The sequence below is a fragment of the Lutjanus erythropterus genome, chromosome 15 (assembly GCF_056507025.1).
Source record: "Lutjanus erythropterus isolate fLutEry1 chromosome 15, fLutEry1.hap2, whole genome shotgun sequence".
NCBI lineage: Eukaryota > Metazoa > Chordata > Actinopteri > Lutjaniformes > Lutjanidae > Lutjanus > Lutjanus erythropterus.
Window position 1 is genome coordinate 21348720 of NC_139331.1, and position 27402 is coordinate 21376121.

The following is a 27402-nucleotide window of genomic DNA, read 5'->3' on the forward strand; positions in this document are numbered from 1 at the left end:
AGATACAGCCACCAACACAATGATGACTGAAAGGGATCATGTTTATATGAGTTTTTAGGAAAATGGTTCGTATTACTCAAAATCAAGATCACAGTGTTTCCACCACTAAGTATAACAGAATAAGTTTTGTTTTATTTAAAAAAAATAAAAAGAAATGTTACATTTTGTACAACATACAGTCATGTCTGTTTCTCAACTTTCCATGTTTTACTGTCAAAAGTTAAGTGATGTGATTAAATTGATGAGGGAAAAAGTTCAGTATTTTTTTAAACGTCAATAGTCATGTGTAAAAATAACCTGTACAAAATTAACTTTAAAATGAAATGATAAACACTGCAACACATAACAAGAAATCCGAGTTATTCTCGTGTGTTTTTCTTTTTTTTCCCCCGATCAGCTCCTGCCTCGTGACGTCACGCACTCTCTCTGCTGCGCTCGCGCTCCCTCCCTCCCCGTCCGCCTCGCTCTTTCTGCCTCGCGCTCCCTCACTCGCTCCGCGTGAAACAAAGTGTAGTGTCCGCGAGAGCCCGCAGGAAGCGAAAAGAGAGAGAAACCGGAGAAAGAAGGAGAGAAAGAATGGAGCGGCTGAATTCACCACAACAGGAGGAATAATAACAACAACCCGCTAACAGACAGAAGAAATAAAGAAGACGGAGAAGACTCGCAGGGGGAAAAAACTTTTCGGGGGAGGAAAACTGTTACAGACTCAACACGTACGGCCACGTTTGAAAACATGGATACACTTTTCTCTGCACTCCCGGGACTCCTGCTTCTCTTTTGGGCAGTTGTTGGGAACGTCTCCGGCCAGATACCGACAGGTAGGGACGAAAAGATGAAAAACAGACACTTTAGAGCCTCTTGGATGTGGTGAAGGGAAAAGTTTGGACTATTTTTCCTTCGTTTTCTCCATCCGTGTTCGCGTGTGAATTCCCGACAGGTGTGTGTAACGGCGAGGTGTAGGAGGAAAGTTCGCATCCGTGTTAAAATGTTCCCGTCGAGCTTGTTTTATGTCTTCGGGACTGTTTTTTTAGATATCCTCGGATGCGATACGCGCAGGTTCCGAGGAGTGAAGATGCTTTTAGTCACTGTTGAAATGTAAAATGTTCATGACTTATGCCTGTTGTTTTTTGAATCCAGTCTGTTTGCCAAGTAGGTTGGCCTTCCTGACACAAATGACTAACACCGACCGAATGACTGAACTTTAAGGTTTAAAGCTGAGTTGCTGTATCTGTCTAGACTCCGGAGTGGGAATTGTCTTTATAAAACGAATTGAATTTAGGATCAAAAAGCTCAACTTAACTGAATTAGAGAATTAAGCTTGTATGACATTGTAGGGAAAGTTGCAATACCTGTATTTGAGCTCTTATAGTATCTCTGGACTCCTAATTGAGGATTTTCTTTAAGAACGATCTGAGCTGAACACCAAAAACGCACAAATTAACTGCATTTTCTTGCAGTTACGAGCAAAAAAAAAGCATCAACGAGGAACATTTACAGTTTTTGCATTGGGTTACAGGTTAACAGTATGTATTATAGACAGAGTATAGCGCTTATGACCGAGTAGGGAAAGTTGCAATTTTTCTGATTGGGCTCTTGTCCTATCTCAGTACTCGGGAATGAGGATTTTCGGTCTGATTTGAGAACCAGAAAGCACAGATTACATGCATGTACGTTTATTAATCAGCAAGCAAGCAATAACGACCAGCATTTAAAGTTTTGCATGGATTTACCGGTGCAACAGCACGTATTACAGCTCGCATGACAGTGTGCGGAAGCATTGTTCACCGTGCGTAAGTTTCAGGATTTCAGTTTGGGCTCCCAGGACTCCGGAGTGAGGATTTTCTGCATAAAACTGTCAGATTTTAGGATCAAAAGCACAAATCAACTGCATATACTTGCATTAACGAGGAAACGGGCGACAGTGACTAACATTTACAGCGTTTTGCATGTATTTCAAGCAGAGTATAGAGCTTGTATGACAGTGTGAGAGAACATCGTTCACCGTGCAGCCTCGCGAACAGCGCCTGAATAGAGAAAAAGTTAGTGTGCGCGGAAATCACCCTTTAATACCTATAATATTCACATCCCAGGCTGTCAAATTAATAACCCAGGTCATATAATGTGCTGTTATTACAATCATCCCATACTTTATGTTGTTTCCATCTAGTGATTCTCTGATGGTGCCTTGCAGTCATCTATGGCAATTATTTCTGACTCATATTCTACTTTAATGTATGCAGTACTGGTATGATATCTACAATGTGTCATTCTCTACCGTCTGTGATGGATTTTGAGTCTGTAAAGATGACTTTGTACGCGAGAGTCAATGATCGGTTCGACTCGCAAAGCGCCGTGAGGTTTTCGCTCTTTGCAAACCAAATGATCCTCTGCTGCTCCCAACTTTTATTCGCGCTGCACGCAGTAAAACCTAATGGTTGGGAATACAACCGGTATGCTGTTTCGGTCGTTTGATGAAGTGTATGTTGTTGTTGCAGCGAGTGATTGAACTTAAGGAGATGAGAGATTACTTTATCTCAGAGTCTGTGAAGACCTGTGGTGATAGATATGATTTTATGGACAATTTGCAAAGCGGAGAGGGTGAAACAAACTTAAAATAATCTGTTAATGCGTGTGCATGACCATTGTTCAGTAAATTACATTAAACTCTTCCTTATTTTGCTGAAGATGCATGCAAACCCTTTCTCCGGGACCTCAGATTGCATCGCAAAGTGTGCCTTTTCTCCCGTTTCGTCCGTCTAGTTTGCAGAAAAACGAATGCATTCACTCCGAGGGGAGGAAAGCTGCTTGATGCTTGTGCTGAAGTCCCCGAAATGAACCCGAGAAAGGAGTTATCCTATAGCTGCATGTGTTGCTGTTGCAGGACTGATCGGACGCTGAGAAATCAAAGTCTTCCTCATGTATTTTCTGCAGCTCTCGGTCTCCGCACAAGCAGGCAAACTCTCTGTGTCTACCTGTGTCTGTCTGCGTGGCTGCTGTGCGTTTTATTTCCGCATTCGGCAGTTGTTCATCTTTGAACTCCTGCACAGAGAAACAAAAGAGAGACTCCCACAGCTGTTAGACAGCTGACCTCTAAAATCTTTCCTAAAACCATATAAGGCTCCAATAAAGGACAAACCACGCTCCATTTCAGAGCTGGAAACAGTATAAAAAGCAAAACCATTTCATCTGTGAACGTTTTATTGCCACCCCTTTCCCTACCCTCTATACCCCATACTAACTAACTACCCCCTCCCCTCCTCCTCTCTGTGGCCATTTGGCCCTCTGGGTAACAAATGTGTGGAATTTCTTTGAGGCCTCTTTGGGAATCTGAGTGCTGTTAATTTGCAAGTAAATACTAGTGACGAGATGCTGCTTTGCAGACAGCGGGAGGGGGGCTGTCATCAGTGTGGAAAGGGGGTTAAAAACAGAGATCTTACAGTTGGTTGTGCTGCTGAATAAATAGTATGTATTTTTAAATTCAAGCAAGCAAAAAATATGAGTAATGTGTTAATCAGATACAGGGAAAATGGTTCTTTAATTGCAATGAAAGGGCCCAATTTTTGGGATGAATATATAATTACCATGCCCTTTTCTTTACGCACTGTGAATACTAACTGATGAGAAATTACAGTTTAAAAAGACAACTTGTCATTTAGAGCTGCAGTGATTAATCGATTAATCGATTAGTGGATTGGAGGAAAATGAGTCACCAACTATTCTGATAATTGATTAATTTTTTTAAGACAAACATGTCAAACATTTGCTGGTTCCAACCTCTTATTTGTAAGGATTTGCTGGTTTTCTTTGCCATTTATGATAGTAAATCTTTGGACTAGGGCTGCAGGTACTAATTATTTCTCATGACAGAAAATGGTAAAAAAAAAAAAAAAACGTTGATCACTATATTCCAGTGCCCGATAGGATGTCCTCAGATATCTTGCTTTGTTCACAACTTCACTTTTAAGACACTGGAATATGAAAATTTAGCCTTTTTCCCTTAGAAAATTAGTGAAACTGATTAATTACTCATCAAAATAGTTGGCAAATAATTTAATAGTTTAAAACTAACTGATTAATTGATTAATCGTTGCACCTTATTTTGGACCGTCGGTTGGACAATAAAGATAAAATTGTGATTAGCACTTTTCACAATGTTTTGACACTTTGTAGATTACGCTATTAATTAATCAGTTAATCGTGAAAATAATCAGATCAGACGATGATGGAAATAAGCATTAGTTGCAGCACTATTGTCATTTATCCCACTGTCACAACTAGAGCTGCAATGATTATGACTAAGACTCGATTATTAAATTAACCGCCAACTATTTTAATAATTTATCGGTTTGAGTAATTTGTTAAGAAGAAAGCCTAAATTCTTTGATTTCAGTGTCTTGAATGTGAATATTTTCTGGTTCCTTTATTCTTCTGTGACAGTAAACTGAATATCTTTGGGTTTTTGGGAAAACAAGATATTTGAGGGTGTCATCTTTGGCTTTGGAAAACACTGATTGATATTTTTCACCATCTTTTGACATTTTATGGACCAAACAACTAATCAATTAATCAAGAAAATAATTTACAATGAACATAATCAGTAGTTACAACCCTAATCACACCAAGAACTTCAATTTGGTGCAAAGAGAGTGCAGATCAACAGTCATTTTTTATCACTGACAGCAGTTTTAGTAAAATGTTCAACCAATGAGGTGATTGGGTGCAGATCCTTAATACAGCCAGTGTGAACAGCCACTGAGAAAAGTGGTGATTATTAGACCAGAAGTCAATAATGAAGGAAATCGCAGAGAATCACAGGAGAGATGTATGTTGTGATGCAGCATCTGCAGCCGTTTCTCTCCGAAATCACAGACAAGGACAAGAGAAATCAGTAGCAAGGATTTAAGACTGTCCGTCATATTCTGACAAAGTCACTTTGGGTTTGTGTTTGCATGTCTTTTCTCTAAATCTGCCTAATTTCTCTCTTTATCTTCTGGTTTCCCCATTTAGAAAGTCAAACTATAAATTATGGCATTTATATAAATCTGCCTCTCTCTTGTCTCTTCTTATCGTGCTGTTTTGCAGCAGTTTTGTTTTGGCCCTATCATCACTTACAAAGTCAGTGTAATAAATGGAATGTGCGTCTTTACGAAGTCAGTAAGTGAGTTTATGTTAATTTGACAACTTTCTAAATCTGTCTCCTCTCTGATCGAGCTGTGACACAGATTCCAGGCGTCTTTAATCTTAATGAAGTGAAATAATTGTTTTCCATTAGTGTCTCCAGACGAATTAGAAGGCTGCTGCTGCTACTGAACACCACATCTGAGCTGGTTTAATTATAATTGTAAATTATTTCAGTATTTTGAACATTAGAACCAAGTTGGTTTAATTATAATTACTTTTCAGCTCCATTTGCAAGATGAAATAAAATTGTGTGTTTTCCTGGAGAAAGGCGAGAGAAAGAGAGTGATAGTGTGAAAGAGGAGAGGAGGAGGAAGAGGAGGAGGAGGGAAAAAAAACAAGAAATGCAACCATTGGTTTTTGGCCGTGGGCATCTCCTCCACTCAAGAGACTGTGAAAACGGCAGGAGGGAGTGTGTGTGTGTGTTTCTCTGTCATGTCCTGTGTGTGTGCGCAGAGCAAATGTGTGTGTCAACTCATGTGTGTTGCTGTCACTTAAAGAGAAAGAGGGAGGCCGATGCTTTTAAGCCCTCCGGAGTACAGTGGTACAAAGATGAGCATGTGAAATGTTTGCCTCTCATTTAGATTCATGTGAAAATGCCTCCTCATTCTACTTGTGCCATGTAAAATGGCGCCAAATCAAAGGCTGTTTTATTTATTTTCTCGTTAAAAGTAATGCTTCAGTCCGCTTGTCCTTCAGATCCGTCCTAATGTCTTCTCTTCAAATCAAACACCACTTTGCTCAGAGCCAGTCTGTTTCTACGGATTTCAATTTAGTGATAGATTCAGAAAACCATCTCTTTGAAAGTACTGGCTCATTTCTTCAGTCGTTTGGAGATGAAGTCTGCGCTGCGCACACAAGCGTGTGTGTAAAATGTAATTAATCTGTTGAGAGAATTCATTAGCTAATCCCTCATTAGTCTGTGTGCGTGCGTGTGTGTGTGTGTATGTATGAATGAATTTGAGGGTTTGTGTTGAGAAACGGATTAGCGACACATAGTGACGGCGCAACCTTTTAGCCTCTCGCTGTTGTCAGAGAGTTAAGAGGGAGAACATGACATGATTGACACAGGTTGTGATTCTGGTTTCCAAACACCACACTGAGCAAAAACGGCATGTACTACAACAGGATGCCCTGCTAGTCACAAGACAGGTTTCTAGTAAAATGTTGTGCAAGTTTCAAGCAAATTTTTTGAGCAAATTAGAATATGGATCAGTGCAGGTTTCCATCAACTGCCTCTATGATGATTACATAATTATTCAAGCACCACGAAATATTACACATCATGGCGTGTCAATGCTGCTTCCCACCTAAGATTAGCTAACAATTATTTTCATTATCATTTACCTGGTGAGTGTTTTCTCGATTAACCATGTAGTCTATAATAGACCTCAAATGATAGTCAATTAGTCAAGCAATTATTTTAACAATCAATTAATCAAGCAAAAATGCCAAACATTTGCTAGTTAACGCTCTTCCACTGCATTCATTTGATGTTTTTTTGTAAACTGAATATCTTTGGGTTTTAAACTGTTGATTGAACAAAACAGGACTTCTGACGATGTCACCTTTGACTATGAGAAATTGTTTTGGTTATTTTTTCACAGTTTTTGACATTTTGTACATTAAACAATAAACAAAGACAATAGGGCTGCAACTTATGATAATTTTCATTATCAATTGACTGCAGGTTATTTTCACAAGTAATCATTTAGTCTATAATAAAATGTAAAAATAAAATATGAAAAAATCCCGGAAATGAATGAAATTATTATCTTTTTTTTAATCGATTAATTGACTAATCACTGCAGTGCTATTACATACAGTCAAGCACTGGGAACTCACTGGGACATATCATGGCTATCACTATCACGGTTTGTCACCTAAGATTAACTAATGAATATTTTCATTTTCCTGTAAATTATTCTGTCGATCAATCATTTATAAGGTCTATAATGGTAGCCAATTGAATAATTAGTGGAATTATAACAGTGGCAGAAAATGAAACTGCAACTATTGTCAGAGTTGGGCCGAATTTGGTCTGATATTTTGTGTGCTGATACTGACATCATTCATTCATCAGATATCAGACAGACATCACCAATCCACATACTGACCCAGATTCCATAGTCTGACATTTATCTGAATTATAAATTTGTAATACAGTTTTAAGCCCATAGCCCAGATGTTACAGCAAAAATCAATCAATTAATTGATTAGTGATTAAACAGTTCTACAAAAATACCCACTAGTCACTATAGTTTCTTGTTTCCCAGAATTCTATGAGTTAGACATACAGGCGGACCCTGAGCTGGATCATGAACCCACGGTAACGTAATATGAGTTAAAGTGAGCTACTAACAGTTGGCTCATTATGTCCTTAGTCTTGAAACACTGGAGAAACAGGAAGACAGCTACTTGTAATGTGTTAAGGTGACTGTATCATCAGATATCCAAATTTAAGTCTGAAAAAAGTGGATTGGTGCATTCATTCATTCATTCATTTATTCATTCATTCATTTTCTGTAACCGTAATATAAACCATCACACAATCACACACAGAATCACATAATCCCATTGGAGTAGAGAACGTTTGGAGTTATTGATTAAAAAATGACTTAGACAGTAAGTCGAATATCAGAATAGTTGCTGATTAAATTTCTGATGAACAGCTGATTAATTTATGAATAGCTGCAGCTCTAATAGCATTTGTTATTTTTTTAATGAGTTTTTAATGGCTGTTTAGAGGCCTATATGGTGAGAGAGGAGGGGGGACAAGAGTCTCAGTCTGGAGTCAGTATGGGGAAATTGTGGTCATGTACTCCCCAACTCTTTTTATTCTTTACTTTTGGGGTTTCCTGGTGGAGTAGAGGCATGTAGCGGTGAGTGGCAGCATGACATGGAGTCTTTGTTTTTAGTTGAGGAAAGCATACATCACAACTTTTTCACCTCAGGCAAGCTGATACACAATATTTCCACCTTTCTTCTTGAATTTCTGGTATTTCCACTCAGTCATTTCATGTACAAATTTAAAAAAAATGACATAAAAACAGGCAGATTGGAAATGTACCTAATGTTATGGTCAGGATTAACCTTTAGATGCTGGTGCATGATGGGTGTAAATCATCAGTCATCGGGCAGGTAGTGAAGCGAGAAAGTGTTAAGGTCCCATTGGAAATGAAGGGAGGCAGCACATCCAAAACAAATCCCCAAATCCCTGAAATATCACATCCCTGATGAATGATGGTATTAGACCAGTATCATCAATCTCTGCTCTGCCCTGGTTGGCTCTGGTCACAGCTGTCGGTACAAGGGGGCCTTGAAACACCCCACTGACTCTCTCTCACACGCACACACACACACACTTACACACATGGTTGGCTAATGACAGATTAAGTAATCAACACTCTCTGCTGATTAATTACATTACAGTGCACATACGCACTCTCCCTCTCACACGCACTCACACAGACACAGATGTGAGTGGCTCCAGTACCAGTTGTGTAGTCTAGTGTGTGGTGATAATGATATATATAATGGAGACATGGCTGCTGTGTGTGTGTGTGTGTGTGTGTGTGTGTGTGTGTGTGTGTGTGCGTGTAAAGGAGAGAGAGATTGGGAGAAGTGGAGGCAGGTGATGACAGTCTTGGGAAAATGACTATTTTTAGGGTTAACATGAGGGTGAGGTGAAGCAGAGGGTAAAGGTTGAGGCTGGACATCTGTTGGCTGGAGGTTTAGAGTTAAGGTCAACAGATTGACCTCACAGCTTTTATAATACAGATGTCTGTGTCTCATGTTTATGATTTCTGAAGCTGTTCATTTATTTGGTTGCTGTACATTAAAGCCGGATTTATGCGTGATGCAACGGGTTAATAGAGGTCCAGCCATATACAGCTACAGCATAGGTTTTTACTTTTGAGTCTTTGTGCAACTTATAAAAAAATGTTGCCTTCACTGTTATGGCCAACATTAGTCCAACAGACGATTTGCAATTGCATTGTTTACAGGACCCTACCCCCAATACACTCTTTGTACCCTTCTGCCCTACCCTCAGGGTTCAACTTTTTCCACTTGACCAGTTGGGCAGTTGGGTCAGACATCTGCTTGCTCAAAGTCGATTTTTACTTCCCCATGTACCATTTTTTTTTATTTATTAGCTGTTACCAAATACCAACAAACACTATAGTTGAAGTTACTGTGTAATCTAAGGCTGCGACATCTATAAAATGTCTGAAAATAGTGAAAAGTGTCCAACCCAGTTTCTTAAAGTCCAAGTTTACGTCTTTAAATTTCTTGTTTTGTCAGTTCAAAACCCATGACAATAAAGGTTTAAAAGCATCACTGACCATAATCATCAGTGAATTATCAAATACTTAAATTCTTTTTGACAACTTGACCAGTTGGGCAAGTGAGTTGCTAGATTTACAAGTGGTCAATCCTAATCATTGACCCACTGCTCAGCCCCCCTACTGGTTTACCTCGCTGAACGAGAAGCTGTCACTGAGCGCTGACTCTCATTCTTCGGAGGCAGACCAATAAATGTAAAAAATAGAATGACAGAAATTTCCCATTGGTGAGATGTTTAGAAGCCTATAAAGACTTGCAGTTATTTTGAGGCAGTGCATGTCAGCTATGTGAGTCATTTTTCAATCCAAATGTCTAACATTATGTCTAGGTCTAGGTTTACTTCTGTTTTTTTCATGTGATATTTGACTGAACCTCTTTCTGTCTTTGGTTCATGGTGGATCAAAACAAGCAATTTCCAGACCTTGGGATATAGGAAATTGTGATGGGCACAATACACAAAAAGTACACACTTTCTGTCTTTCATATATGATTATTCGCCTGTGCATTCTTCCAATCTAATTCTGTCTTATTTTCTGCTTTGCTTCTGTTGGACGCAGCTCACATGGGGCGCGCTGAGAAGGGTGAGTTACAAGTGGCCAGCCAAGAGCTGAGCTTCATCTGTCATAGTCATCATCGTCGTTTTTAGTGTTGTCATCATTAGTCTGTAGTCTTCACCTTAACTGCCACTTAAAGTTCCCTTTTCAATGTGTAGTGATCTAATTGTTTTTGTTCATTGTTAATTTTTTATCTGACTTGTCATTACTAACCATCCCATTTGAATCAGTGCTCATATATTGTTATTTCACACCAGTATGCTATCTTTTTTGGAGTATTACTTATGAGTTATTAAGCTGGCATTAAAGTAAAGTATGCAGTGATATTTTCTCAGTAGTAGGACCATAAATTCTTTGATTTTTGCTCAAACTATTTCATTCAATTGTGAAATAGTTTCAGTGCTTCAAAGAGCTATTTTTCTCCCTGCAAACAATTTGTATAATGACAAACCTGAACTGAATTGATGAAATATTTTAAATTCTCTTTGCTGTTGTCCGTCTTTGTGGCTCTGCCAACCTGGCTGTCAGTTAATCTATTTGCCATTTGTCTGTGTGCCTCCCCTCTTGTCTGTCTCTGTCTGACTTTGTGTAGTTGGACAGCTGTCGGTAGGTTTGAAGCTTCCAGGTGCTGTTTGTTTAGTGGAGCCCTGTCTTTAATAAAGGAATAACTTTGTTCCTGCAGTAGGCGAACACACCTCTTCTCTTCTCCTCTCTTCTGTTCTCTTCTCTTCTCATAAACGTCCACTTTAGCATCCTCTCACTCTGTCTGTCTCACACGTATCCTCGATCTTTCCTCCCCCCCTCTGTCTTTCCTCTAGTTCTCATACAAACACGCGCAGCAGATGGATGTTAATGAGGGAGTTGTTTTTTGTTGCGAAAGTGACAAGTTTGTAAAAATATGCCGCTGAGACTTGCAGAGTGATCACTGTGTAACTGTAGATGCTGGTATCCCACAAGGCGTAGCTGCGATGAAATCAAAGCAAGAAAGATGTTTATATTTTTATTTCCAAGAATCAAAAATAATAAAAGTCCTCAGTTTGTTTTACACAAGGTCACATTCTGGTTAATCCTTAAAAACTGGAAAAAGATGCTTTGATTTTTGTTTTGTATGTGAATGGGAGTCAGACATAGGATTTGGAGTACTTTTATGCTCCAAAACACAAATTATTTAATACTAAAATAATAGAGACCTAATGAAAGCCCAGTGAGGCAGAAATACTGTCGGTTCGTATTAAGCAGGACAGGTTCTTGAAAATGGTTTTGGCAGGTTCAACATGAGTTCTCACTAATCTTAGCAGATTACACTCAACTCAGTCCCTGAGACAAGGCGTGTTTGTAACTATTACAACCTTCATTGCTCTGTGAGTTCTCAACATCAGAAAGCAGAAATTAATTAAAGTGAGGTGTTTTAAAGTGAATGATAGATTCCAATTCAGACAGTCTTATTTAATACATATTGCCATTTATTTCTAGTTTATAAGGACCAAACCTCAATAGAAACCTCTTGTAAAGCCAGTTCTTTATTTTCTTGTTATATTATGAAAAACTAACAACTCCGAAGAAGGTCGGCGATCTGATCACCTGCTTTGATGGTATATAAACATGTGCCATATCTATTGAAATTTTCAATTTCAATCTTCGAGGTAAATTCCAGCGAGCTTCTCTCAAAACGGGAGCGTTTGGAAACATCCAAGCTGTCTTTGGTCATTCATTTATTTGGTATAAAGTACAGTATATAGGTAAATGTCTTAGCTGACTTTCTTCGTGACCCTTTAGTCACGTCACGTTTTTCTCTCAAAGGTGAGTTATCTTACTACCTGCCCATGCACATTGCACAGCAATCACGTCTTAATATAAGTTTCAAGATATAATTTTGGTATCCAAACACAACAATCCATTGTGGCATTTTATATTTTCCCTTACTGAAATTTAAGTACTCGCTGAGCTTAATAGAAATTCATTGACATTTTTCAAATTGGACAGAGTATGAAGCTTCAGTGCAAGTTTTTCTTAACATCCTGTTTTTTTGTCGTTAGTCACAAGGGATTGTAGGAACCTGCATTTCCATTAGCTTTTTTTGGTTTGTGTTTTTATGAAGAATGATATAATGGGTGGCCCCATTCGACTAATGACTAATTACAGTATGATACATAAATCTATATATATCTCAAAAAGTAAGACGGGATAACCTTTATTTGTTCCACTACAGGGAAGTTTGCAATATTATAACAGCAAAGTATATAGTAAAAGAAGCATCATCAAAAACAGTAAATAAAAAAAAGGCAAACAAGCAATATAATTAAGAGAAAATATAAAAAATGATCAATATAAACAACAGGAAGTATAAAAAATATGAACAATATAGACAAGAGGAAATAAATAATAAATTAACAAGATATAAGATGGAATAAGACTATAAGAACAATACAAAGAGGAAACAAACTACAAAGAGTTATATCAAATCCTTGGTACCATTGGATTCAGAGCAGCTTAGTTTCCTTTGATATGTGCCTTAAAGTAAATTTTCTGTTTTCCTGTTGTCACTGTAACCAAACCCTGCCATTGTCCTGCATGTTTAGTAAATGTTTGATGATACCGGGGTCAAGCCAAACCAGTCAGGACAAAAATACATAATGAGCGTCAGGGAATTCTGGCCTGGTGGCTCTCTTGGCTAAAGTATAACCCAGCGGCGTCCTCGCTTCAAATGTCCTGGGATGTGTGCCACATCATCACACGTCTCTTTTTCTCTCCCACTCTTGTCTTCCTCTACTATCAACTGTCTGATAAAGACAAATTGGCCAAAAATGGTCTTTAAAAGGAGAATTTGAATGAGAAGATCAGTGGAAGTCTGACTTTTTTGGGGCATGTGCCTTTTAGTGTCCTTGCTAGGCCTATTTTTGTCACCCTCAAAGCTCCTCAAGAGACACTTTGGATAAATTAAGATAAGAAAGAATCTTTAAAGTGACATTAAGATGGAAACAAAATGTCTTTAAATAGACGCTCTTTGTTTTTCACTATACTTTAAGCGGTGGTTTTCTCTGTGTATTGAGTAAATATGACAACAAAAATGTGTGTGTGTGTGTGTATAAGAAAGATCGAGCCTCTTCATGTTAGCCTTCAGGTGGACTGGATTTATAGACGTGGCCAAAGGGCTCTTGTGTGTGTCTCTGGCTATAGGCGATGGCTGAAGCGGTTTCCATTAGTCCAGTTAAGAAGACATCTGTCATGAAGCTGCACCACATACACACATACAAAAGTAGCCACGAGCAATCTCTGTGCAGTAAACCATAGCAAGTTCTCATTCCTGATCTCTGTGTGTAGTCTCATGATAAAATCCCAGAGGTCATTCTGCTGCAGTCACTTTCAGCCATACAGCTACAGAGTATATCCTGACTCTATTTTCACTGTTCTTACATTCCTTTCCAATAACTCCCTCCTCTGCTCTTTAAGCTGATTTCAGTAGAAAGCAGCAAAAAGCTTTCGAGATATATAAACCCTCCTCTATGTGTGTGAGAATCAGGGGCTCACAGACAGATGACCAGTCCATTAAGATTATCTTCTCCATCCCCGACCATGTATCTTCACATCTCTGCGATGCTGGTGCTCTGTCTGTCTGTCTGTGTAAACAGAGATTTAAATCTTCTAGCAGTTATTCCGGAGCTATCTTTCTCCTCTAAATGATGTTACACAGTTTTTTTTGTTTTTTTTTTATTTGTCTGTCCGCCACTCCTAATCTGTCGTTTGGTCTGTCTGCCTGCCTGCCAGCCGGTGGGTGTGTGAGTGTGTGTGTCCCTCCTGTCTGTAAATGACTAGATGACTGCAGACACATGGTCAGCCTGACAGCAGTGGCGTTCACGTATGCGCACCTACAGTCAATCACTCTAACAGACAGGCCGTGTGTGGGAGTGCGGGAGACAGACATTTAAATGTTGAACATCTGTCTGTCAGTTTTCTGGTTGGTCCTCCTCAGCCTTGAGTCCTGAAACACTGTTTGTGACCAACTAAAACATAACAAACTGTACTGTGCATATAATGTCTTAATATCTTCTAGATATATAGAGTACAAACTGATTTTTTAAGTTGGACCTTTTTGGGCTGAAATATGTTTTGCTGCTGACTCTGTCCACAGCAGTACACTGGGGGCGTGATGACCATCTGAACTGTCCCTTTAACTTTGACACTGGGAAATATTGATGGACATTTTCACTGTTTCCTGACGTTTGATAGAAAGAACGATTTGTTGTTAAAAAAAATCCAAAGCCGATGTTTTTTTTCCCAAGTATGTCTGAAAACAGTTGGTTTGGTGTAATTCACTAGCTGTGCAGAGATCCCTTCCTACCAACACAACTTTAATAAAAAAAATGAGGTGCAGAATATTCAGAACTTTACAGTAAATTAACTGAATCCCTAATGAGAGCCTTAACAAACAGTATTACTGCCTGGTAGTGTTGAGTGGGCTGCTACAACTGAACTGCATACTTCTCAGGGATTAAAAAGAGGTCACAAATGACGTCTAAACATCACAGTGTGTTACTGGCTCACAAAATTAAATATGCAGCACCACCAACAGCTTCAACTGACAGAGGGGCCAGCGCTGCCTGAAACTTCATACCTCCAAACATTCAGCTGTGCAGATTTACTTCCATGCATTCATGGAACTAAACAATAGTTTTTCCACGGTTTCCATATATTGTAGGGTGAGGACACCTACTGAGATCGTATTTCTACAAGGCATTCTGGTTTAAGTGAGCAGAACTGAATAAATCCTTGTGGGAAACACTGACCATGAGTTTTACCACATTGTTTGGAGTACTGTTAAGTTCTGAATGGTGCAAACAGAGTCTCGTTTCCAGCAGAAGTGATAAGAACTTCAGTGCAGCGAAGTTCCCAGTGGACACACAGCTGTACAACAACACGTGAACCGAGAAAAACACCAAAATAGGACATGGGAAGTTTTCACTGGGAGGTAACCGTGAGATTCTTATTGTGAAGGTTTTTGATTTTTTTTACGTTGATACTCTCTCATGCAGTGCACACACACACACACACACACACACACACACACACACACACACACACACACACACACTCCACAGCGATGTTGATGCTATGCAGACTCCACTGTGTCTGGTGGAGTTGAGCGAAATCATTCAGTTTAGTCAAACAAACTCTCCTCTCCTCTCCTCTCCTCTCCTCTCCTCTCCTCTCCTCTCCTCTCCTCTCCTCTCCTCTCCTCTCCTCTCCTCCTAACCGTTACTTTACCTCATTCCCTTATCCCAGTCCTTCTCCCTCCCTTTCCTTGGAATTTATGGCCCACTAACCTAAACAAAGCAACACCATGTTTATCAAACCCTCCCCCCTTCTCATGTACTCTTCATCCCCCTCTTTCCCCTTTTTTTCTCCTCTTTCTCCGACTCCCGCTCCCCCACCTCCACTGCCCCCTCTTCTTCCCACCTCCTCTCCTCGCTGTTTCTCCAGTTTCAGTGCTTTCCCCTCTAAAGACCCACAACACGATCAAGGGTGGGATTTTGTGTTCCCAAATCCAGACTGAATGGTGTTGTATTACAGGGATAAAGTGTGTGGACTCTGTTTAAGGTGGAAATTATAATTGTGAAGGGAGCTATACACAGGGAAACACAGGAGCAACATGATGTTCCCACGGAACATAAGAATAATACAGTACTTTTTATTCACTGTCTCAGTAAGATGGGATAACAAAACTAATTTTTTGAATTACAGATGTTCTGAATCTGTTAGTGACCTAAATTTATGCGTACTGCAATTTTCAGTAATATTCTATGAACTGACAGCTACAATATCTTTTATCTCAGGATGCATGTCCACAGGATTCATCATTTCCACACTTTCCATCCATTGTCCACATATGAAGCTGTGCTGGGCAGTCTGGTGGTGCCACCGTACGCCTCAAGAGATGGGGCGTCACGTTGTCCGCTCCTTGTTTGCATAACGTCTAGGCTACATTATGCAAATCAGGGGCAACCAGTGTAACTCACCACCTCTGGACACTTCAGAAAAACTTTAAAACTAACCAAAAGTACTGTACTATTCATATGTTGTCGATCTAAAATGGCAAATACAGCAACTGCAGGGCTTATTTCTCGTCTCAAATGTTTTCAGAAACACATTTTAGTGAACTATTTTCAGCTGGGAGGTGTGCACAGACATGTACTGTGCCACTGAACAAGAATTAATCATGGAGCAATGCTTGTCACTCATGCAGAAAATTAAATTTGCAAAATAAAATGGCAAAAATAGTCCCAAAAAACAACCAGCTAATTGCCAACACCCGATATATTCATCCAATACAATACGAGAGAGTTTCCAAATGAGCAGCTATGAAAATCAGGAGTAGACAGTCCATGAGGGAGCGTTCATCCAATCAGGTGCATGCAGGAAGTATTTGGAAGGTTGTTGGTCAGTACGCCTCTTGCATTCAAAAATGCCCTTTGTGGACACAAACCATAACCCAAGGTTCAATCAACCAATCATACAACTGCCCAGTGTCCTAAACTCTTCTTACTGTAATTTAACAGGACAAACATTTTAGAAATGAGCCAACACGAGAAACTCATGTAAAAACGTAGGGCTTTAACTAATGATTGTTTTTTATATTATTGATAAATCTGTTATTTATTTTCTTGATTCATTGTGGTTTTGTCTATAAACTGTCCTAAAGCTCAAGATGACATCATCAGTGGGCCTGAGCAATATGAAGAAAATTCATATTAGATTCATATAGATTCATATAGACTTACAAAAAATAAACAAATACCGAAGTGTGGATAAAAGCTTATTTATACAACTTCTGCAAAAACTGGTATTTTTACAAAGCAGTTGTGTTTATAACTTGTCCTTTCTCCTGACTCCCAATGACCGCATGGTTTGAACGTGTGGCCCATGTATGCAGGACTCCACTGTTGGCATACAGAGTGTGAGTACATGTAAATAAAAAGATTTTAATTATTCATTATTTTTCAGCCATCAGTCTTTCATTACATTGCAGTCTTTTATATGATGTGTTGTGATGATGGAAATACAATATGTCAGTCAGCGCTAATCTTCAGATTGCTTGTTAAGTCTAAATCCAAAAGATATTCAATTAACAGTGATATAAAACAGATAAAAACAGCAAATCCTCACAACTGAGAAGCTACAACCAGATTAAAAAAAAAAATATTGATCAAAATAACAAAAGTAATTGTAATTTACTAAAGTTGGTGTCAGTTAATGTAGCTTTCAGTCTAAACAGTGATGTTTCTGTGTGTTTTCTCTGATAACTCAAAAACCAAAGAACAAATTCTTCTCTGCGGGTCATGCTGGTACAAAACATCCTCACCCCCTCGTCTCTGCCTCACCCCCCTCCTGTATCGCGTCAAGGTCTCTCCCCCTCTCTCCTTCTCTCTGTCCTGCTATCTCTCTCACCCACTTTCTGGAATGCTTTTGTTAGTGTTTTCTCTCTGCTCTGTTTTCAGTTCAGCCAGATTTACTCTGACTCACACATACACACACACACTGGCCCCCCTCTGAATTTAAGTCTTTGTAGAAGAAACTGTCTCTTTGTATTAAGTGGCGAGGTTAACTGTCACTATGTCTATATTGGGCCAAAGGTAAATAAAATGTCTGTGTGTGCATCTCATGTGTGTGTTCGTTATGTGTGTGTGTGTATGAGCCAAGCGAGCTGTCTTGTTGGAGTAACGGTTAGCAGATACAGCTCTACCTCCCCATGACATAAACTGTCTCTTACACTCAACCTCACACACACATACACACGCGCACAGACACACATATTCACACACATGCACACACATGCATACACATGCACACAGTACTACCTTAACACACTGCGTCGTCGCTCTGTCTCGTAGGGTTAGTCCCTCTCTACAAAGTGACTTATATGAAGTTAGGTGCGGGTTTGAAACAGAACTACTGCAGTCTGTGTGTGCTGACCTTTGAATGGGAAGAAGTGTGTTTTGTGGTATGAATGAAGTTCTTTAGATAAAAAAAAATGCCAATGAAAATCTGTAGAATACTTTTCAGTACCAGGCAAGAATTTATCTGATGCTTCAATGCAGAGTTATGTACACAGTTATGTACCACATCCATGGTCATGTGTACAATGAGTGAATGTATAGATCTTTGACAATGCTGCCATATGAATGAATCTTTGACAGACATGATGGCATACAATGCGCAGTAATAGAAATATTGTGCAAAAATACCCAACCAAGGGCAGTACTTTATATAAAATATTCAGTCTAACTGAGACGCAAAATGTTTGAAAAGTTTTCTGTAAAAGTTTATTCAGAAATCTTCGGTTTTCTGGTACCGCTTGCTTTGTTATTCACTGTTTTAGCGCAGCCATGTTGCCCAGACCTGTTTTACATAAGCAATTTGCAGGTATTTTGCAGATACATTTGCAAGTCCTAAAGGGAGTATGGCGTTTGTTTTTAGTGGTGAAATGTGTCAGAATGTCCACAATTTTGAGAATAAGACCCAGGTTGAAATATACTATGATTTTCTTTCAACAGTGTGGCTGATAATGAGTTTTCATTGGCCATATTTCCAACATATGTTTATGTTAATTTTAAAGTATCGCATTAGAAAAGGCTGATGGAAGTGGCGAAAACTGATAAAAACATGCTCAAATTTAGCAGAAAAGGTTTTTATGCTCACTTCAGGCGATTTTTGTTAGTGTGCTTAATGGAAGATGGAAACAGGTTTTCTCAAATAAGTACTGATGTTTAGAACATTTAACACACATCTGAAACAAACAGAAATGTTCTTTTTAAATATTCACCCCTTTCTGAGGTTAAACATGCTTCTCCAGACTCATGAGGCTTGCAGGCCTGTACGGTGCTCTCAAGGGTGGGATCCTCTTGTCCCAGGAAAGACTTGGAAAATTGATCCAAGAACACTTGAGCACACAGACTTCATCATAAAGACCCAGAGGACATGGAAGCTTTAGTCTCATCATAAAAAAAATGTTGTCACCTGAGACTGTGTGCTCTAGTGTTTTTGAACCAATTTTCCCAAATCTTTCTTGTAACAAATTCAAGTGTTTCCTTGATTCAACTCTCAGGTCAGAGTTGATGATTTGTCATTCGAAACTGTGAGGCATTGTGTTTGAAAATACAGAAATCTTTATTTACCTTGCAATGGTCTCATACACCGTTTAAAAGTTTTGTGATCATCTGTTCGCCACCCACATAGACCCGCTGAGCAACTTTGTTGGATGAAAGCTGGTGTGAATGCATCATAAAATGATGATTTGATTGAGGATCACTTTAGTCCAGCAGCAGCCCTGAAATTATCATCAGCTGTGAGACATTTTTGACCTGCAATTAAATGACTGATGTTGTCATCTGGCAGTAGAGATACAGTGACGTCCTTTATATTGTGAAACTAAGAGGGAGGAAACAAAAGAGACATGTTTATAATCATTTGGAAACAACATTTAGATCTGCAAACATTTGGATGCAAACATTTAGATTTGCAACATCTTTAGAAACTAATAGGAAGTGTGTGCTTTTTCACACGTACACAACCATCCTAATTTATGCTGTAGCTTTAGTAACTACCACTTTGTACTTGTAACTTTGCCCTTGAGCCAAGCACTTCACCTCTGACTGATCTAGTGGCCCTGCTGCAGTGGTCACCAATAGAAAACTGTAGTTACAGCGGGGCAGCTCCCAAGCGTGCAACCTTGTGAATGTGCACCAGCATGGCTACAAACGGCATGTCTGCTCAACACAACTGTTCCCTGGATAAATAAAGGTTAAAGTCAAGCCATGAGCTTGCTCTGGCTCTCCGTCTGCCGCTTGCTATCACACCTCCCCCTCCACACACACACGCTCCAGAGGCTCACATACCTCTGGATGGAGCGAGAGAGAGTCAGCCACATGTGGTTTCGGTTAGCCACACTCTCCCTTCACACAGGCCCCAAACTAACCGCCTCTACTTTGCCATGGTCAAGTACATGTGTATATCTCCCGTTCCGTGTATGCCGCTGCATGTCGGCTTGTAAATCTGCCTCCTGTCTGTACATGGGTCGGTGTTTGTGTGTGTATGTGTGTGTGAATGCGTGTCCCAGCCCGAGGCAGAGTACAGCGAGAACAGTGAATCAAGGTTAGTGGTCCAAAGAGAGCAGGAGAGATTGAAGGAGGGGGAGAGGAGACTTTAATTGAGGCAGCAGAAGTGGGAGAGGGGAGTGAAAGAGGAGAAGGAGAGCAGCTGCAGGTTTTCAATGAATTCACTTCTAGCTGTGTGCACGACTTAAACATAATTATTTCATCATTACTGTTGATGCTGTTGAACTGAAGCTTAACAGTGCGGAATTAATAAAACAGGTCATGGCAGGGATTATTTCATACAGGCTTATAGCAAAAAAAAAAATCTGCTGTTAAAGGATCTATTGTCTGTTGCTAATAATAGGCTATGCAGTTTTTCTCTCAAGTGGGCTCTCCTGTCCTTGTATGGCACAGCTACAAGTGGGAAACATTGATTCGTGTTTAAATGCCAAAGTCAACTTCCTTAATACAGTTTTCTTATTCTTTTAAACCTTATGACCTTTACGCAAAGTTAACAGTCAGCCATAAGGAGCCGGCAAGTGTATTTTCACTGCTTTACCTTGCTATCCAGCCTTTTCTGACGGGAAACCACCATAATATGATGGTATCTCCAAAACCACCAGACTCCACTGGCAAATACTGTGATTTTACCTTATAGAACACAGAAGTTACTCGTATTCTTCCTCAATCTCCTTGTTTGTTTGTGTTATAGTGTGATTTCGGTAAGTCGAAACTAACCTAAAGTAGGACAAAGAAATCCGTTTTTGACAAAAGAGTCTGGTGGCCTTGCAGAGAGGGATTTTTGGGTTATATAACAACAGTTTCCTGTCCGAAAAGGGGGTCTGATGGTAAGATAAAGTGGTGGAAATATTCTGAATATACCGTACACTTCTTCTCCAAACTGGGGCCGTGCTGACCGTCATCTACTACAGATAATATAGTGACTGTGGATAAGTGCCTCATATGACCCCACTTCAAAACTTCAAAACTATCACTGTAATACAAAACACCTCACATTTCACCTGTGTTTATGCGCATAAGTCAGCTCAAGGGTACAGATGAACTACATTTCTGGGGGTTGAAATGACCTCTTTTAAAGTTGTTCGAGTTGTTCTGGTTTTATCCACAGCTCTGCCTGTGTAACGATAGAAAGTGGACACTTCTCTTTGCTCTTTGGTTTATTCTTTCTCTTCAAAGACGCCAGATGTCATTGAAGTTAAACTGAGCACTTTTTGAAGTTCAAACAGACCGAGCTTAGTGATGTTTTGTTTGTGTTTTTACAAAGTTTTGACTGTTTTTGCAGATTTTTAGAGCTTTTTGGATCTTTTGGTGCCCTGTCTTACTGTAAATGTACAAACACACATGCACGCGCACATAAACATAGAAATAAAAGTGCTTGTGTGATTTCTCGTGAACATAACAATGTGGAACATTTAATAGTAAAAAAAAAATGTATTTTTTCTCTTATCTGTAATGTGATTTATCCATCTAGATTGTTTTGGTGTGAGTTGCTGAGGCCTGTGGTGCTCAAAGTGGCAAAAAACACATTTGAAAAACTCAAAAGCAGTGTCTCTCTCCAGAAATCATGACCCACTTACTCAAGTTAATCCACAGACCCCTGTGAGCATGTTCATGAAGGATCTACTTTCTTTATGGCAAAAAGAAAGTAGTTCCTATATGAGACTGTTCACATAAAGTTCTGTGAAGCTCTGTTTTTAGTAGACTGGGCCAAATTATGCATTATTGTTTTAACTCCTTGAATATTAGTGGACCAGTAATTAAGAATAACGGAAATCCTTGCATTTCTAAAGATTACAAATATGTCAGGGCTGAATTTGGGGGAAATGTGTATAAAATTATGCACAAAACGGTTAGAATATGTCTGTTTGATTGAATGGGTTTGAATCTTTCTCTCAGTTTAACCATCAGAGAGCTTTAATGAAGACTCGGAACAAGCTGATACAGAATCTAAATCTGTCAGACACTCTAAAATAAGACTTTTACAACCTTGAAGCAACTGGATCCTTAACTTTGTCAAAGAGAAATAAACAGCTTGATTTATATCGAACATTTGTGTGATGATTTTGTACCAGAGAAAGAGACTCAACACGCAGCTCTCTCCTCTGGGATTCCTCAGAACATGAGTCACATTAATGATACCGCCTGGTTTTTATTAGAATCACAGAAAAATCAACAAGCCTGTTTTGCTGTCTTGCAACCAACGCATCCTTTAGCAGTGCAAAACCTCCACCTACTTGCGAGAACAAATGAGAAAGCCAAACTTCTTCTAAATGACACTGTGAAACAAAGAGTGGGCTTGACAGAAGACTGTTTCTTATATTTTTATTCACTCCACGGTTGTTTATTACAAGCACTGTCCTGACTTCTCCTTAAGTGAATTGTAAATCATTTTTCTTGGCTGCTGTGATATCAATTTGGCGTGTTATTAGAGTATAATGAAGCGTGGTCTAACAAACTTAAGTTTAATGTATCTTGGGACTATGATACCGTTTTTCTTTGTTGTCTGCTTTTTCAGTGAGCTTTCTCTTCTGTTAGAAATGCCTTTTTTATGTGTGTTCAAGGACTTGTAGATATGAAAAATAACCATAGGAAATTGTTTTAAAGCAGTGCTGTTGTATTTTTTGAACAGTATGAGTGTAACAGAAGTAAAATTGATGTATTTTAACATTTGATTGTGAACACTGACAGTTGCCAGAACACCTTAAAATCATGAGCTCCGTAAGTAGAAATTGAATCCAGTGATGGGTCTGTTTTCATGACAAAGAGCTGCAGTTTCTTACCATTTTACAATTTGTTGAGACGTTAAACAACAAATACTATGCTATGGCTTGGCTAGTGGATATATTGATATAATATGTCGGATGAAGTGTTCTGTGAGGGTTTCTGTCACCATTATTTGGTGAATTGTGCCTCTCGTTATACCAGTTGCAAAGGAATGGAGCAAAACAGAATTTAAGAAAGTAGAACAGAAAAGAGCAGGTCGACGTCATGTCTTATAGCCTTGATAAGAAGCTATTTAGGTGTGCATTATAGGCGAGAATGAATTGGGAGTAAATGATACCGAATAGAAGTGGGCAGAGAAAAGTGCGTGGGAGCAAGAGCTGTTTGAAGTGTGATAAGAAACTACGCCAGAACAGAGCCGACCAGAGCAGACTGACACAACAAACTCTTGCAGCTGCGCTCTTTCATTCCTTACCCCCTCCATATCTGCTGATAACAACCCAAGAGCGAGACAGAGGGAGGGAGGCAGTGAAAGTTATGCTGGTTTGATACGATGCAGAGCTTTTTTTTTTTTTTTTTTTTCCTTGTCTGGGTCTGTAAGGCGAGTTTTTCTCCCTCTTCATAAGTCCTGTTTTGGGTGTAATGCTCAAACACGCTCACTGGGAGCAGAAATCATTGTGTTACCTTTTGATTTGTGGTTATAGTTAAGTTACATTTTGAACTGCAGATATAAGTCAAGTTGTTAACCCAAATTTCACACAGACGGAGGCAGAGACTTGAGAGAAGGACTTTGTTCCTTGTTCTCATGTGTATGTGTTTACATTGCTAACTGGCTGGAATCCCGTTCAGAGATTGGTAGGTTTCTGCTCTGAAATCAGTCTGTTTGTCTTTCAGGGGCCTGTTTCTGTTTCACATTCTTCAGCTTTTGGCTGGAGCTGTTTAGATTTAACCTGGGAGTTGTAGTGAAGGGTAAAATTACTTTACTTCAGTGAATTGACCCACTTCATTTTCACGTGTGACCCAACTTTTAAAAGTGTGGGTTTTAATATTTTTTCCTTCTTTTGTGTAATAAAGGGAGTACAGGACAAGTGTAGACAAATACAGGGACACATAAACAGCCAAAAGAAAGTATACAAAGTCAGGCAAGGACAAGTGGCAAGGACAAAGGAGACAAAAATAAAAGTAGGAATATGGGACAGTATGGAGGTATTGTGATCTGTGTGATCAGGATACTGAGGTGTTGAATAAGGCTAGGTGTTAATAGAAGAGATACACATAAATACACATATTGTATGTATTGTTATTGTACTGTCTGTACTGTATACATATACATCGCTCCTCCTGTTTATGTGTAAAGAGGAGAAAAATGAACACAGAAAAAAAGAAGTATAAAAAGTAACTAAATCAATTGATGAGTGAATGACTGAATTTTGCATTTTTAAATGAGTAAACCCACTAAAAATAGCCAACTGACTCCTCTCCTATCGCCAGTAGATGAGTTTGCCTCCCTTTTTTTCTGATATGTCGTGCTTGATGTCATGATTATGCTGGGAGACAGGGTTAGTAAAAAGTAGAAAGCAGCATGAAGGAGCATTCAGGCTGTCTTTCACACTCAGGAACGACGTGGGAGCACTGCTCAGTCACAGAAGTTGCAGACTGAGGCCACAAGCTTTTATTGCCTGATCAAAAATACTGATCGTGTTTCCCAAAGCCCAGCGTCCTCAAATGTCTTGATTTGTCCACAACCCAAAGAGATTCAGTTTACTGTCATAGAGAAGTGAAGAAACCTGAAAATATTGACATTTAAGGAGCTTAAACTCTCAAAAGTCTTAAAAGGTCTTACAGGATTAAGTTGCACCAGCTACTCTTAGATCCATTATTAACTTTCACTGTCAGTGTCTTCTTGTGTTATTTTTAGCACAGAACTACTTTTCTAATCAAGTATTTAACTAAATTGGGTTGCACCATTAAAATTTAAGGAACATCCTACTTAGCTAATAAAGACAATTAAATCAGTTGTGAGGGAACATCTGTACTGGTGTCCAATCAAAATGAATCACGCATGTAAACAAGAAGTCACGCAACATCACGTATGCTGACAGAAAGAAAAATAACATTTTTAAGGGGTCAAAATGTACATTTAACTTTGATTGTTACAGGATGCCCCTCATTTTAAGATATCAGCCAATTCATTATAGCAGAAATGAACAGAAATTAAGTGAAACGAATAAAGTTTGGGAACAACTTCAACCTGATTTCAGACTGATGACAGTGACTTAATTTTCCTTAAGGCGGAAAAATCACTTGTCTTATAAGCAGTCATTCTTTGGTCTGTCCCATCAAACATCCAACAGCATCAAAAACAACTTGCAGAGACACAGTCTGCCTTTAGATGTGTAATCAATCGTTATGAGAAAGATATTAATACATCGTCCTCTTCTTTTTCTGTCTGTCTTCTCCTCCTGTCTGCTCCCTCTTTTCCTCTATGTTCTGTCGCTCATTACGCCGATCACTCAACTTTCACTGACACACACTAGTCACACCTCATTACTGACCCAACACACACACACACAGTTTTCAGTCAGTGAACCTGCATCACTGCTTAATGTGGTGAGGACGGATGTGGACGCTCACTTGCGAGCAACTGGCTGAAACATGATTTAATGTTGTTTAGCTGACTGGATGATATATATTAGTTCCTCATTGTGAGAGTTGAGGCAGAGCCACAGTGACAGACAAAAATTAGTCCGCCCTCGTCAAAAGCAGACACAAGTACAAATCTGAGGTACTTGTACACAACTGTTAATGAAATGTTTCCATTTCTTGCTACTTAACACTTCTATTTAGGGTCACAATTAATGATTATATTCATTATCAGTTAATCTACCAGTTATTTTCATGATCTCTCGATTAGTCGTTCAGTGTCAGAAATCATGAAAAGTCCTCATCACAGTTTCTCAGAGACTAAGATCATGTCTGAAAATGTCTTATTTTGTCTGATCCAAAGTCTGAAGACCAAAGATATTAATTTTACTTTTAGAAGCTGGAATCAGCATTTTTGTTTGAAAAACACCTGAAACAGTTAATTAATTATCAAATTATGTAAATCGCTTAAACAACTAATAATTTCAGCTCTTTGTACAACTTTGTACAACTGCCAGGACTTTGGTGCACAAATATTGGATGAAAGAAAATAAAACTGAACCAATGAATTCTGCAAATGAATAACATGAGTGGGTGTGTGGGTCCAGTGACTGGTGAGTCGTGGTGAGTAACCCACTGGGAATGCTGATGCATACTGGCAGATACTGTAGCCTTGGCTACAAACAGTGTGTGTGTGTGTGTGTGTGTGTGTGTGTGTGTGTGTGTGTGTGTGTTTATGACAGGTAGTTAATTATACGAATGTGTTTGTCTGTTCATATATGTTCCCACACGCACATTCTGACCACGGGCCTGACAGGCAGGTCTTAATTAGTTGCCACGGCTATCGATGATGTGTCCTGACAGTAACTGTGGTGATGACAGAATCTCCTGCCTGGGAGCAGAGAGGCATGCTGGGATTGACACAGGGTCCACTCATTCATCATGCTGTTTGTGTATGTACTCTCTCTCTCTCTGTGTGTGTGTGTGTGTGTGTGTGTGTGTGTGTGTGTGTGTGTGTGTGTGTGTGTGTGTGTGTGTGTGTGTAAAAGTTCAGATTGAAGAAAATGAGACAGTTTGTCAGTCAGCCAGTTACTTCCTTGTTAGTCAGTCAGTCAATTAGTCTGTGAGGAAGGGATTAAACTGAGTGGCACACAAAAACACACTCCACGCACACACATTTTGTGTGGTAAACAGAGTGAAAGTAGGAAATTGCATGGCCATTTCCAATCTGTAGGTGTGAAGATGGAATGGCTTCAATCATCACTTTATCGTCCCCTCTATCTGTAACCCTTTTCCACGCCATCCTCTTTTCTTCCTTTATTCGTCCTGGGAGGCTGCAGGAGGCCAGAGAGAGCGAATATTATTTTAAAATATTCTTTAATTATTTGATTTTATGTTTAGACTATTCACATTTTCTCTAAATTTCCATACTGTAAATTCTCAAATAGTGCAAACATCTGATATAATATGAAGCAGTGCTGTAGATTAAACTACCAGACAATATATGAAGTGGTTAAAATAAGCTCAACCTTTAACATCTAAAGCAGTAAAATGCAACATACACATTAATGCAGCAGTAATTTTAATCCAGAAACATAAGATATAACAGTAAAGCTCTGATAGGGACCATTTTATTGCACAATGAGTAATGCTACATTTACTTTTGACACTTGCATTTTTTCAGTGCATTTTGCTATAATACTTGCATACTTTTACCTTGGTAAAGTTCAAAATGCAGAACTTGTACTTGGAGTTGAGTATTTTAAACATGGGGTATTAGCTACTTTACCAGGTGAGCCTACCCCTTTAAGGAAGTTGGGTTTATGGGTAATCTGTGTGATGAATATATA

The 27402-nt window shown here is 39.1% G+C and overlaps 1 protein-coding gene across 14 annotated transcripts in view; it reads left to right on the forward strand.

Annotated features, from left to right (window-relative positions):
- The first annotated feature begins 500 nt into the window (after positions 1 to 500).
- Positions 501 to 27402, forward strand: part of ptprk (protein tyrosine phosphatase receptor type K) — a 144626-nt gene continuing 117724 nt past the window's right edge. For 13 of the 14 annotated variants that reach the window (XM_084738222.1, XM_084738224.1, XM_084738223.1 and 10 more), the window contains exons 1-2: positions 501 to 818; positions 10083 to 10106. In XM_084738222.1, the coding sequence (XP_084594348.1) occupies positions 734 to 818; positions 10083 to 10106 (109 nt within the window). In that variant the 5' untranslated portion in view covers positions 501 to 733. The remainder of the gene's footprint in view (positions 819 to 10082; positions 10107 to 27402) is intronic. The other variant, XM_084738225.1, reaches the window with a different exon arrangement.